Source organism: Leptidea sinapis, chromosome 26 (genome assembly GCF_905404315.1).
Source record: "Leptidea sinapis chromosome 26, ilLepSina1.1, whole genome shotgun sequence".
NCBI lineage: Eukaryota > Metazoa > Arthropoda > Insecta > Lepidoptera > Pieridae > Leptidea > Leptidea sinapis.
This window is the reverse complement of record NC_066290.1, coordinates 1,255,988-1,271,791: the sequence shown is the minus strand read 5'-3', so window position 1 is coordinate 1,271,791 and position 15,804 is coordinate 1,255,988. Positions and strand designations below refer to the sequence as shown.

At 34.9% G+C, this 15,804-nt stretch overlaps 1 protein-coding gene across 1 annotated transcript in view; it reads right to left on the bottom strand.

Annotated features, from left to right (window-relative positions):
- The window catches only part of LOC126972287 (ABC transporter G family member 23), a 119,060-nt gene that overhangs the window by 89,813 nt on the left and 13,443 nt on the right, over nt 1-15,804 (bottom strand). Inside the window, exon 2 of the mRNA XM_050818934.1 lies at nt 3,210-3,273. Within this exon, the coding sequence (XP_050674891.1) occupies nt 3,210-3,268 (59 nt within the window). The 5' untranslated portion in view covers nt 3,269-3,273. The remainder of the gene's footprint in view (nt 1-3,209; nt 3,274-15,804) is intronic.

Here is a 15,804-nt window from a genome sequence, read left to right as displayed (position 1 = left end):
TGGAGCGACCGCCCTCAGGCTATTAAATAATAAGTTTAATTGTACAATGTTACTTTGTAACTTTGTAAATGGTACTTTAATTGTAAAACATATTTTTGATGAAAAAAAAAGCCCGCTAAGTTTGTTGCGCCCATTCTTCTCAGGCCTGAGGCATTCATTTTGGAATGGGTGGTAGTTTTTTGACTTAATATACTCACTCAATAAGTGATTTCACATCCTATTTTGAATAAAAATATTTGAATTTGAATTAACTCTGTCTCCACATCCTGCTCTATATCAAAGGGTTGGTATGGTGCCGGTCCCAAGCCCAGATAAAGGAGGAGGGAATCCAAGCCAAGTTGTGAGACGAACCGTGCCGAGGGCTGCGTGTCTGGGGGAGAGCTTAAACTTCAACCGTGTACCTCCGATAGAGTGCACCTCGGAGTGTTATTTAATGTCACAGGCTTAAAGCTTACTAAGCTCTATATTACAAAAGGCGCTAAACACCATCTCGCAGCGGTGTACAGCTAGCAAACTGTCAGTCAACGCAGGAAAGAATGTAATTATGCCGTTCATTTAGAAAAAGAACACTAAATCAACTGAAGTCTTCCGCTGAATTTTTTCCCTTGCAAGAAGTTATCCAAATTTCGAAAAAAAAACATCAAGGTCCGGGGACAACGGTGGATGTCCCAGACATTCCAATTGAAACTCCTCCTGAAGCAGCAGTGGCCTAGAGCGATTGACTAGGCTCGGTTGTTTAGCAGCTAGCTTGTCCGTCATGGTTTGCTAAGCTGTTGACAATAGACATCTGCAAGACATAGGTTGAGTAATGTAACGCAGCAGTCTAAGCGCGTTTGTCGGTTTGCTTCACTCAATTCATGGGGTAACCACCTTTCAAGCTTTTTTACTTTCCCAATTTGCTTCAAGAGGATTAACAGTTTCATCACTAACACCGCAGCCTGCATCTAACTCAGACGTGGTTTGTGATGGATCTGCTTCCACAATAGCCTTCAATTCTTCATTATCAACTTTGGTCTCTGACCGTCCACGGGACTTCTCCTGCAGGTCGAAAGTTCCAGAACGAAAACGTTGGAACTGTGTTTTCTTCATTAAGCTGTTTCTGCGGCACTGGTGCCACGATGGAACTCGTACTCGTAAATAACACGATATTTCAAATTTTCTATTTTGTAAACTGAGTAACGCAAAGATGAAAAACAAAAGAGGAAAAAACAAATGAATTGCGGTTTTCGAAACGCAAATGCACGAATAAATTTGAATTTGGAATACTTAACCAAAGAGGAAACATTTGAGATCAAAGTGGCCAGTACGACATAACGCCAATTTCATATGTGGATATATGGACCTATAATACTGATGCAACAGTAAATTGTTAATATAAAAATATATATTATTTTTAGTCAATAATCTTAGCATAAGGTCAACCGACGGCCACGAACACTAATTGTAATTGTTAAAACTTGACATTTATAGAATAATGAATAATTTCAACACGCCTCGCTCAATAAGCGTTGAGTTATGGAAGTGCCCGGAAACATTTCCGAACGGAAATCATCGACTTTAAAAAAATATTTTTCATGTTGTTAAAACGGCCTTTAATTTGTATCCAATTTTGGTATTGGACATGTTGGTGAAGTTAACTCACTGGCATAATTACGGTTTCAGAAACTTAATTTATCTCTTTAGATTTAGAAAATGAATTACAAATTGACTTACTGAGATAATTTTTTATTCTAGTAAAAAATATACTAACTACGGGAATTAATACAAGAGCATAAAATAACAACAGCAATTTTTATATTTTGATTAAAGATATCATATTTTGACTGCTCGAAACATAATACGGTGTCGGGTCTGTGGCATTTTACAAAGTTGTTGTAAAACAGCCGTTTTATGATTTGTGTTAACTACTTATAAAGTTTGTGCATTGATAAAGGATGTTTAAGCAAATTGTACCTTGGTGACAAGGTATATTTATAGGGTTTATAAGATACCGAAGGCGATTGCCATGAAAATTTGGTAAACTGAATTTGCTCAGAGATGGGACCCATCAAGATCGGTTATCGCGCCCAAAAACTCCCATTAATTAAATTTAATCCAAATCTTTAGAGCCGATTCTGAGATTCGTAAAATATATTACATTTAAGTTGTTTGTTTAAATAGGTATGTAAGAAAAGTCCGATATCACATCAAATTGACTGTAAAAAATATATATTTCTTTGCAGCGCCACCTGTTGTAACTTAGTCACGATAAGTTATAGTCCTCATACGTAATAGTGTCAATAATTACACAGAGATGGCACGGATAGCATCATTATTAGCACTATTTATAATCTATTACTACGACACCTACAGGCTACAGTCCGTGTTTAACTTCTCAATCTAACTCTAATTACTCAAATTAACATTGAATTGAATTATCATTTAAGTATAGTTGAATATTGCGTGCACATTATATAGAATGTGGGTCAGCGGGCGTGGACAACTATCTGGTAGGTGTACGCGAAAGGCGCTCTTGCGTCATATTCATAGGACAGGTTGCTGGTCGACACTCGTTAGAGTAAATATTATATTCTCTGGGTCGACATCTCATAACGCCTTGCGTCACACTATATCTATTCTGACTTCAGTCATTTTAAAATATATGAATACTAACCGTACCGTCGAAGAATATTACGGGAAATCTCCAAATAATTTAAAGAACCATAAATAAGTTATAATTAAAAAACGAATTAGTTACGTACTAATGCAACAATGATTTTGTCATCGGAAGTATAACCCTCGTTAAACATCTGTTTTAGTCTGAAGTTGCTGCACGTACCTGTTTGCACAGATACATTCCATATTCGCCCCTCCGAGAACCTTTATTGCGACTGCGTTATCGAAACGTCGGAGGAAACTATAAGTTTGGCGAAGGACATACAAATTTTCATTCAAATCTTTCAGAAACTTAGGGCGGGTCCACATATAACGAACGACGAAAAAAAGCTAAGGAAAGGGAGAGAGTGAAGTGATAGAATCCTGTTCCAGAAAGCACCTGGTATGGGAACAAGTCCTAAAGGCGATAGTTTAAATCTGTACCTAAGTAAATGTAAACCAACGACGGTTCGAGTTTTAACTTTTAACGTACTATAGTAAGTATCTCTGTACATCTTTAGTAATAATTATATGTAATAATAAGGTCCTCAAGATATTATAAGCAGGTCACTTACCCCGTCCAGCTGAACATCTGCCGTAATTTATCCGACCGCACATTGTTTGATGCCGCCATTTTATCTGTAATTATTATTTTCAAATTAGTGGAATAAGAGCACTAGAAATATATACAGCCATAATCATAAAGTTGGTATCTCTGTACAAAAAATATACATAGCTGTCAAGTTAAATTCCCTAATGTTGAATTAAATTCTATTCTTCAATGGTGATGCATCGCACTTCACAACATGGTAGAAGTGATCACTCATCACCAGGAGCAGCATCAGCATTTTATTGGTCTTTTTTTCATTCCAACCCATGCCAGCAATACAACTTACAAATATGTAAATGTAAAAAATATTTACGATTTTAAACATGTTTTAAAATGTTTACTATATTAATGAGTATTATCCGCTGCATTCCTTTATAAAAAAAAACTGAAACCAAATTTTGATCAACGACGCCCTCTCGCGTTCCGTGCGAGCGCCCTTTCCAACTGAGCCAACCGTTTCCAGTGACGTATCGTTGATAAAATCTTGTATGCTTTGTTCAACTCTCTCTCTCTCTCGCTTTGTTATTTTCAGTTTATTTGTGTAATTAGTCCCAGAAGTGAGGTTTATCACTTTAAAAACATAACAAATTGTCTACAACAAAAAAAATTTAACCTTATCTTCAACGTTGACAAACGTCTTCTATTTTTGGACTTTGCCATAAAATGCCTACAGTTGCAAGGTGCAGCTTACTTCGTGGCAATAATCTATTTTTGAATTCTATAAATGACCTCCTTTCCTATTAATCTATACATGACAAAACTACGTCAGCTTTGTTCATAATTATGTTAAAAAGGGTCTAGGTAACTAGGTTTTCAGTGTACAGTTCGAGGTTTCCAGGAAATCAAGTCAGACCCATCAATGTTTTTATGTGAGGCTTATTTAAACTCAGAGGCTATTTTATTATTTCTAGGCCTAAAATTCAAGCCAAGCTGTTCAATCCTGATAAAAGGCCACCCAAAAGGCCAGAAACGCTTTTGTAACTCCATTGGTGCTACAAGAGAAAGTGGGTGCTTATAATCAGGTGTCTCGTATGAATTTTTAACATCTGCTATTCTATAAAAGACCCTATTTTAAGTATCACCACGTATTTTCACGCAAATGCATAATATGTATAGATTTTCTACTACGCCTAACAGAATATCGTCCTCAACACCACCACTTTTAATAAAAAAAGTAATTATGTCATGAAAAAGACATCGCCATGAAATAAATAATCATGTTTATCGTTTGGACTTAGGGAGTGGAATTATTTTTGAATTTAATTGAAATAATTATACCTATATGACAATAGTTGCGGAAAAACATGATCGAAGAACAATAGCTATGTCAAGTTGAAATCGTTGAAGAACTCAATTTTTTATTCCATTCACGTCCGATACAGGCAATTACTATGCAGACGTCATACGATAATACTTTTCATTTTGTTGTTTGATGTGGCTGTTCTATTTTACAATTTGAATGTAATACAATAATTGTAGAGTTATTTGGCTTCATAGATGGATTGAAATATATCGTGTTGATTTGATGGAGATCATTTCAAATCATCATTTCATCCGGAAGACGTCCACTGCTGGACAAAGGCCTCCCTAAAATATCGTATGACAGTCAGTCCTGCGCTAGCCTCATCAAACCTATTCCGGCGATCTTGACCAGACCATTTTGTGGGAGGCCTACCAACACTGCGTCTTCCGGGACGTGGTCGCCATTCGAGGACAGTCCGTCGAGCTGTGTGCCCTGCCCACTGCCACTTCAGTTATGTAATCATATGTCGGTGACTTTGGTTCTCCTACTAATCTCCCCATGTCTGATTCGATCTCGCAGGGAAACTCCGACCATTACCCTGTCTATTGACCATGCGCTTCCTCATAAGGCACATAGTTAGCGACCACTTTTATTTCAAATATTGAAAAATTTCAAACATTTTTTTTATGAAAATAAGGGACGAGATGAGCTGGACGTTCAGCATACGGTAATTTAAGCGCCTATCACAATGTAGTGCCGCTCAAGATCGTTGAAAAACCCAAAAATTCTGGGCGGCACTACAATAATTACGCTCGTCACCCTCAGACATAGGATGTTAAGTCTCAATTGCCCAGTAATTTCACTAGCTACGGTGCCCTTCAGACCGAAACACAATAATGCTTACACATTACTGCTTCCCGGCAGAAATAGGCGCCGTTGTGGTACCCATAATCTAGCCGGCATCCGGTGCAAAAGAGCCTCTAGTTCAAAATTATAAAACAAAAAAAAACAAAATATAACTAAACCTAATTTATCAAAACTTAATACTTTATTTTTATTTTATTTTGGCATCAAACAGTGGCAAAATTACAATTGTATTGTTATATTATTACTAAAGAAAAGACTTATAGTGCCGAAAATTACAATACTTTGTGATAATGGGGAGAGGGAAGAGGACTTGACCCTTTATTTATATTTATTAACTTTATATTTCTCAGACAAGGCAGGCCCTCAAACAAACTTTCCACTTATATTTAGAAGATCATATCAGTGTTTTTCATATACTATCACACACATTTCACCTATCACTACTGTCACTTTTTCACATAACTAATAATACATTAATATTACACACCAAATCATGGAATAGACGAGAAGCTAACTATAGTCATAGTAAATAGTTCAATCGGCGGATCCCCATGGGAGCAACTTTCCCTCGCTATAAAATCTACATAAATTGTTATTCATTTCTATAATTTTTGTCATTAATGATACAGGTTAATGAAGGTTTACCCGCTTTTTTTCGAAGGTACCCGTAGAGTATGTCGTACACAGTGACACAGTTTGGTTGTGACAGAAAGTTCCTTTACAAGAGCACTGTGGAGGAACGTTACATATCCAGATGGTAATATCCAAATGTGGCGTGTCGTGCGAAGGTGGAATTCGGCGGCAGGAAACAAGTCAAATAGCTCTTCTGATGAGAGAAAAGATGAAATGAGAGAGAGATGATGAGACACATAATGCAGCATGAAAAATAATAATGATAGCATAGTACAAAAAAATAACATTTACAAGTCATTTGGTACAAACATATTTTGTGTACTGTATACGATGATGTAATAGCTAGAAAACCTAATGATTTCCCAAAATAATATCTTCTATATAATTGGTATAATTAGTTACGGTATGCTTACGTTAAAATTAATAATCATAGTAATATTTTCATCAACTCGAGTATTACACATTCATTAAATGAACTTTTAAAGATTAAAACGTGTAGTTATCAAGATTTTACATTATTTATTTGTTCCGACGTTTCATTGCATTTTTTTTTTATTATTGAAAAAGAGGACAAACTAGCGTACCTGCTGTTAAGTGATCACCGCTGCCCACATCCTCTTGTAACACTAGAGGAGCGTTGCTGTCCTTTAAAGAAGGTGTACACGCTTTTTTGAAGGTACCCATGTCGTATCGTTCCCGAAACACAGCATAAGAAAGCTCATTCCACAGCTTTGTAGTACGTGGAAGAAAGTATTTTCGGTACGAAGTTTTCGTGAGTGACTTGTCATGGTTGGAATGATTTGGGATTTTTTTTTGGTGACAACAGTTTCATGACATTAATGCATAGCTGTCACTAACCGACTGCACTAGAACCAGTTTAAAAAATATTCTTTACTAGTTGACCCGACAGACGTTGTTCTGTATATAATAAATAAAATAATGTTTTTTATGAATTTGTCAGTAATATATCATAACATCAAGAATTATTTCGTAAAATATCCCTGTTGTTGCAATGAAATTGTTTTACAGCAGAACTGTCAAACCGTGCGTCAATAAATTCTCTCATAGAAAATATGTCCATACAAAACAAATATCGGACGAAGGGGGACACATCAAAGGAAAAACAAAATTGTTGTTTTTATTTAATTCCAAACACTTTCATATTTATTCACCTTTTAAACCTTCCCTGGACTTCCACAAATAATTCAAGACCAATATTAGCCAAATCGGTCCAGCCGTTTGAACGAACGAACGGTAATTCATTTTTATATATATAAATTTTCAACCAACAAAGGATCATAATATGTGTTAGTGAAATTTTGAATCAGTTTTATTAACTTGATGATTAACGCGAGTGTAACACATTTAAATAAAATACTTTTTAAAGGATTAGTATATAGTATATAATTGTATTTTTGCTATTATTATTTTATTGCATTTTTATTATTATTTTATTTAAACCGACAGTAACAATTACATGTGTTTTAATCCTTTAAAAAGTATTTTATTCAAATCAATTCTATTTACAATTTTATGTTTCGTGTGCAATTCATATGCTTTAGTGGAAAAGAGGAAAACAAACACTTAAATATTGTTCTGTCCATAATTTTTTATTTATATGAATTTGCCAAAGGTTACCAAGACTTTAGAAAGAGATGTTTATGCAAGAAAACCGAATTCTTGAACTCCGAACTCTCTTTTTTGTCTTTCCCAACAATGATTTAGAGTTCAGAATTGTACTGAGACAAGAACAGAACATTGACGCAAGATCTTTTAAAATACTGATAAGTAATACGTATACATAAAAAAACATTTATTTTCTCAAAATTGATTCCTCCACCGCTTCGGAAACAAAGACAAAGAACGGCGCAAATAAACTCTCCCAGCATTTTTTTTGCGCTCTTTTTCATTCAATATACAATATTATTCTGTCATTGTTGTTGCTATAAAATAGACTGCATATGCATAAATGTGCATAAAAGAGACAAAATACGTCTGGTCACAGATTTGAACATATAATCTTATTTATACCCTTGACCCTCGGAGGTGACTAAAAACCGTATTTTATATCACTGGTAAGCGTTCTTACACTTCGGTTTACACTTTACGATGTTTAGATGAAACAAGGCTGTGACCCTCAAATATTTAGTACTAATATTCCTATATAACATGGCATGACTTGTTTCCGTAAACAAAAGAGACAAATATAATTTAATGTTGAGACTTAGAAGACTTGACTTAAATTTTATATAATACGAGCAGACTCGATAACCCGTTGAGATACTATATAAGGAACAAAGATCTTATATAAAACTACAGTGACTAGAAGCGATTTGTCAACTTAACGTTATGTTGTAATTCCTAACTGACCCATTTTGATGTGTTGTGATCATTAATTAAACTTTATTTAAATAAGCTAAAACTACGCACTTTTGAATCGTCATTAAAAATATTTAAGTTATTTAAATATACTGTATCTGCTATATGTTCGGAAAAATTAGAGCTCCAGAGAAGAACATACACTTGTTGTAAAATAATTACATTTATCAAATAAGTTTGTAAAGTGTTGCATCCCATATATGAATAATGTTTAAAGGAAAGGAGTGTTTTAAATATCAAATACATTTTTAATTCTAAAGTAAACATCTTCTTAAAAGTAAACTGTTTCATTTTTTAATGAAAATAAGGGACGAGTCGAGCAGGAAGTTCAGCTGTTGGTAATTTATACGCCCTTCCCTGCAATGCAGTGCCACTCAGGATTATCGAAAAACCCAAAATTTCTGAGTGGCACTACAATAATTGCGCTCGTCTCCTTGAGACAATAGATGTTAAGTCTCATTTGCCCAAAAAATTCACTAGCTACGGCGCCCTTCAGACCGAAACACAATTATGCTTGCACATTACTGCTTCACGACGGAAAAAGGCGCCGTTGTGAAATAAAATAAAATAAGTTAAATTAAAAGTATTGTTAATTGGATGGATATAACGGAATCTATCAATGTTCACCTTGAACACCTTCAATGTGCAGACAACTTGAAAATTTATAAGAACAATATGTTTATAACTTTACCGTTATATCTTAACCAAGACCATCAGGCTTATATAAAAAATATCGATACACATAATATGTAGAAGAAGAAACCGATTTTATTATTTGAAGTGACACTTGAGGAATATTTTTTCAGATTAATTGAAGTTCACCTGATGGTCGTGATACGCCCAACCAACAACAATGCAGTGCCACTCACGATACTTGAAAACAGGAGAAATTTCTGACCGGCCCTGTGTATGCACCCATCACCTTGAGACAAAACATGTTAAGACGTAACGAAACATCGTAGCGTTTAATGTGTTCAAACTGATTTGCGCAGATCTATCGATCATGTCTATGGCAATTCGTTGCAGATTGGCGACAGTTGCAATTTCTATAAGATAAATCGTTGTCTATTGCGTTTACACAGTTTTATGTTCGTCAGTTCATAGCGAGGGCTTTTGCGTGTGTCAACGTTGATCATCATCGTCTTCCATCATCGATGACAAGTTTCTTCGCAAGCCTCTGCGACTGACGATCGACACAGATATCGGTGGCGTGTGGAGACATTAGGGGCTTTTGATTTAACTGCACAGTCTGAAATCGCTACAATATATCGTTACGTATGTAAATATAGCTTGTATACTACTGATTGTCGACAGGGAATGCTTGGACCCATATAGATGGCATCTTATGTACCGGAGCTTCTGATTGGTACAGTATATCATTATTGTAATGATTGAGTATCGGGTGCGGATCGCCGGCGCGGCTCATTACAAACGAGGTCTCGCCGAAATCGCTGACCAAGGTTGTGGGAAGGTCAACCACCCGGTCAATGGTCATCTGCGACGGTAGGGCTGTCGATTATCACTTTAAATATTTATTAATTTAACTCGAATAGCAAAGAGTATTCAAATATCATATTCAAGATAGGATGTTTAGCTCGCTTATCGAACGTCAAAATCTAAATGGAAAAAATTTCCCTCAGCTTTCAGAAAATCGGGCGGAAGCAGAAAAACTACAAAATAACCAACATCTTAAATGGTTCGAGCTGATACTGGGGTGCGCCAAACTACAGATGACACCAATACTCCATAAGGGCCGAACTTGCGCCTTGTAGAGCGCTAGAATGAATGCCGGGCCGGCTTAGAGTATTGCTGTGCTTAATTTATGGCGCCTAGCTTCTTTGAAGCCAATTGGATTTGTCTTCCAGATGAACGTAGAATTGCCTTGAAGATATAATGAAATAAATACTGATCGAGATTTCGACAGCGAGTATTCTAATCCTAGGCGAGGTATTACGGGAAGTGTTGTCGAAGAGCGCGGTGATGCGACGAATTACGAAAAAACTATTGAACCTATCAAAATAGGACTGCGACTCGAATCCTTTTCGAATTTCAATTACAAAAGAATTGTTCAACTTTGGCAATGTTTTTCGATTTACTTTTGTTTATGTATTTTATTCTTTATACTATGAGCTTATATAGTTAATTAAATAGATCTATAAACTAGAACAGGAAAGTTAATATATTTAATATTTTTTATGCTTTAGACAAAAGATAATATCTTCTGTCTTTCCTGCAATATCATCGGGTTTCTGTTGGCAAGATTTATTCTGTTTCTACGCGTATTGCAATAATTTAATCTGATGTAAACTCGTTATTTGTTGTACATTTTTTTCAGAAAAGCAAAATATGTTTTCGGAGTTACGACTTGCACGCCATATTTGCATTGTATATATAATTTTCAGCTTTGAAATAAAGTTCTATAAGCCATTAATTTTGCTTTAGTTTTTATCTTCAAACTTCATAGTTAGATCTCTTGCTTTTTTTTCATAATAAATTTTAAAAAGTTACCAAAAATATGTGTTTAACAGATATTTTTTGTAAATTTTTTTTAGCAATATCATCAAATTTTAGATACTTTTTTTAACAATATCATACATAAGATAATAAATACCTATATACCTTTAATTTAGGATATATATGCCATAAATAATAAATAGTTTATATAATTAATAATGTTCTTCAGTTACTTGATAAGAGTTATTAATTAATAAATATAAATAACAAACAAACAACTCATTATAAAATACTCAAAATGTCAATGTACTAATAACTAGAAATTATTTTACTTTTTTTTTTTTTTTGACTTCACTGGAAGCAGGTTTTCCATCGCCAATTTGGCTTTTGATCTTTAATCTGGTGGAGTACAATCAATTTCCATTTCACTCTCTGAATCGTTGAAACTCATTTTAATTATTATTTATTAAGTAGGTATATAAATAACAAATCAAGACAAATTTTCAGCTAGGCCGCCAATTATTTTTTATCATCTGTGCCGACAGGCAAACGCAAAGAGACAAAGGTATGCCAAGAATGACAACAGATATCCGATCAAAGAGTATTTAATAACCCCAGCACGCCCTTTCATACAACATTGCAGGAGCGTTGTAATGTTCCAAATTAAAAAAACGCTCCTGCAATGAATTTGATTTTCTTTGTCCGAAAATACGATACTTCGCGTGTTCTTTCTTCGAAAATAATGACAATATTTCCATGCATGTTTGAGAAAAGATCATCTAATTTGAATAGTGCTATGGTTTTCCGTTTACAATATAATTATAAAAATTACGCTGCTATTAATGTATGAGATAAAAAGTCTTTATTAGCATAATAGAATCGGCACAGAAAATGAAAGTCGCTTTGAATCACAAATAAAATACATTAAACATAGTATTAATTATTATAAATTATATTACTGTAGCTAGGTAATTGTTTTTTCCAAGAGACAAAGATCCCATTACTATGTGCTTACAAAGATTACTTTGTATATCTAGGTAAATAATTATGAGCGGCATCATCAGCCACAGAGTATATACAAACTTGAGAAGGTATGCGACATATACTCATTATTTCATTATATTAAGGCGAAGAGTAAGCAGAAAACACGCAAACATGGTGTTTTTAGACAAGTTTTGTGGTGAAAGTATAGCATTTCGAGCTATGAACACTACTTAATCCTGTTACACATATCCTTAAGTCTTATTTGTAGGTTGCTAATGCTCGCTGTTGGTTATAGTTAACACTGCCGAGCCTTTTTGAACTACCACTTTTCTTTGAAGTTAAACAAGTTTTTTGGCATGGCGTGACGCATTTTTTTGGTACTTCTCTCAGAAAAGTTATTCTTATAGCTTGTACTTTTTTGTGTAGGTAGGTTAATTTATTCAGATAAGTAGTGAATAACGGGCTCTACGACATTGGAACTCGTAGGGACTATGTACTGAATCTTGCTTGTAAGTTTAAAGGTCTGAAGGTTAGTGTGATACAATTGGATGTACATCCAGAAAAACGTTCCAAACCACAATCATGTCGAAATTGAGTTAAGAACACAAAACTGGTCACGTGAGTCATATTAACGGACTGGCAAGAAATGGCAGTCCTACTGTCACTCTTTAAATGACATCATGACTTAGTAGGCCGACCCACATGTATGGAATACGCTAATATTTAACATGAATTCCTTAAAATGTGATGATTGAGGCTTGGAACGTTTTTAAGGAACTATGTCCAATTGTGACTGTACAGTTTATCCTTGTGTACCAATTTAAACAGAAGATCATGCACAACAACTGCGTGGCTTGGAACGTTTTTCAAACTACATACGTCCAATTCTAAGTTGTAAAAGTCGCTGTATAGTAAAAAATAATCAGCACTACATGAGTAAGTGTTAATACAGTCTTTAGTTATTATTTTGTAGATATTTAGTACTGTTTTAAATGATTTTTATCCGACTTCAAAAAGTAGGAGGTTCTCAATTCGATCGGTTTTTTTTTATGTATGGGCACTGATTACTCTAAGATTTATGATCCGATTTACGTAATTCTTCTTTAGTTCGATGCGAATTAATGCGATGCCATTTAATCCTATAATTCTTTTTTATACTATTTTATTAATATTAAAGGTAGAGGTGTATTAAATTAAATTTTTAGTTATTTGATACTTTTCAGTTTTTGAAGTCGGTTTTTTTAAACGTAGTTTTTTTAGCAGTTAATATTATCATCCTTACTGCGCTAATGATTATTTTTATTGTGCAAAAAAAACTGAATATTCTAAGGTACGTGTGTGTAATATGTGATGTATTTTGTCTATTTTTACTAAGGTAATGCATTTATGCAGTTTATTTGTTTAAGTGTTATTTACGTGATAAATGGAAAAAGTTAGTTAAATGTTATTCTTATGTACCTACTATTTAGGCTTATACTGGCGAATACTAGATTCTTGCTAAGACCATGAAACACCTTATGTTACCACATTAAATAATGTGCTGTGAGGTGTTTCATTCAACAAGTAACAGTACTACCGGCTGTACCACCGCCCCGCACTTACCAGTGGGCTTTGCACATGATTATGGGTACCACAATGGCGTTTATTTCTGCCATGAAGCAGTAATGTGTAAGCATAACTGTGTTTCGGTCTAAAGGGCGCCGTAGCTAGTGAAATTACTGGGCAAATGAGACTTAACATCTTATGTCTCAAGGTGACGAGCGCAGTTGTAGTGCGGCACAGAATGTTTTTGGGGTTTTTCAAGAATCCTGAGTGGCACTGCATTGTAAAGGGGCAGGGCGCATGAATTACCATCAACTGAACGTCCTGCTCGTGTCGTCCCTTAGTTACATAAAAAAAAACTTCCCTAGGTAAGTTTTTTCGTCGTGGTCGAGTGAATTCAGTCAAATTCATACAATAGAATAATAATATACCTTTTTATTATTATACTATCTATTATCTACTAAATTCTACCCTCAATTTTGTGAGTGTAGATTTCAGTTAATAGACTTCAATCAATATAACAGTAATATCTAATATATAAAATTCTCGTGTCATGGTGTTAAACTTTGAACTCCTCCGCAACGGCTCCACCGATTCTCATGAAATTTTGAGTGCATATTGGGTAGCTCTGAGAATTGGACAACATCTTTTTTTCATCCCCCAAATGTTAAGGCTCCAATTTTTTTTTAAATTTGTTTGATTAAAAAATACATACAACTTCAAATTTTCACCCATCTACGATCAACAGTTACTTTTGTATCGCTTAAATATCGGCAATACAATGTTTGCTGGGTCAGCTAGTATAATATATATAGTAGTGTATAGAGAGAGACATTGTGTTGGTCAGTGAACGCATATGTTTTATATACGTTCACTGTGTCAATAGGATATTGCATTCCGTATACCTAGCTCTTAGGTCGTACTGTGATTCTTTACGTCTACTTGAATTAAATAAATCTATGCCGCATTATAACTGTGTTCCAGAGCTCATCTAAATTCGTCCAGATGTTTTGCATACTTCAGTAACAAACACATTAGTGAGATATCAGAGATCGTAAAAAGTTTTATAAAATTTGAAACACAATTAATTATACAAATGATTTGAGTTTTCTTTAGTGTTAATTCCGCCAATATTTGTCTTTAAACAATTCGACACGTGTTTCGCCTCTACACGAGGCATCCCCAGGACGTGTGACAGATTTTGGCGAGACAACATTGACAATATTGGCGGAATTAACACTAAAGAAAACTTAAATCATTTGTATGATTATGGATTTCCGCAAAGTAACGCCTACTTCAATAAAGTTTACACAATTAATTGTAAAATCTCAAGCATCGGCAGCCCTGGCTGTAGCTTCCGTTTTCACGCCCTCACTCATTGTGTCAACGTCACATAAGAGCCTTATTGCAAGGTGATGTGTTTACAAAAAAGAGTAGTAATTATAATTAATATGAAGAAATCTGTAATCTCGATTATTTGGCACTTTTATTTAAAAAATGATTTAGAGAGACTTTTAAATTGTAGCGTTCAGATAACGTGACGGGGCGGGGCGGCCTTCAACTGCCGTCAACGAAAATAATGTGGCTACTGTTAAGCGGCTAATTGAAGAACCCGCGTATTAGCTATGAGACAATTCGAGGACTATTGGGGATTAGTATGAGCCATATTTCAAAAAATTTTACACAAAGAATTGAAAGTTCGGAAACTTTATTGTCGTTGGATCCCTCATGAACTGACAGCGGAGCAGAAGCGGACTCGCGTGGAATGGTGCTCACAGATGCTATGCTCACTAATGAAGTTCGACCACGGACATTCTAATGCTCTTTATGACATTATCACAGGAGACGAAACGTGGATTTATTGTTTTGAACTCGAAAAAAAAACAGCAATCTTAGCAATCTTGTGAATGGGTGTTTGACATTAGTAAAAAAACGATCTCATTTTTTTTCTCAGCTACGGGATCCCATCTACATAATTCGACTTGAAGATCAAAAGAGTGTTAATGCCGAGTGGTATTCTACCATTTGTTTACCCAGGGTGTTAAGAAAAGTTCGCGAAAGACAACCAAAAAGGCGCGTTCTCTTACATCATGACATCGCTTCTTCACACATGGCCAACAAAACTAAGTCATTTTCAACTTCCGAAAAAGTACAACTCGTCACCCATCCTGCACATAGCCCCGATTTGTTCTTTCTGTATTTTCCCCAAAATCAAAGATTTGGTGAGAGGTTTCACTTTTACCAATTCCGAAAAGGCAGCGATAGCGTTCAATCAGCACGTAGAAAACATGCCTTCAGATCTGTGGTCCTCATGTTTTGATAAAATAGTTCAACCGCATGAAAAAATGTTTAAAATGTAAAGGAGAGTATTTTGAAAAGCAATAAACATAATGTTTTATTGTTTTTTTTAAGTTACGCAAAACTTTTAGTGTGACCTACGTATTCAGCTTTGTGTTAA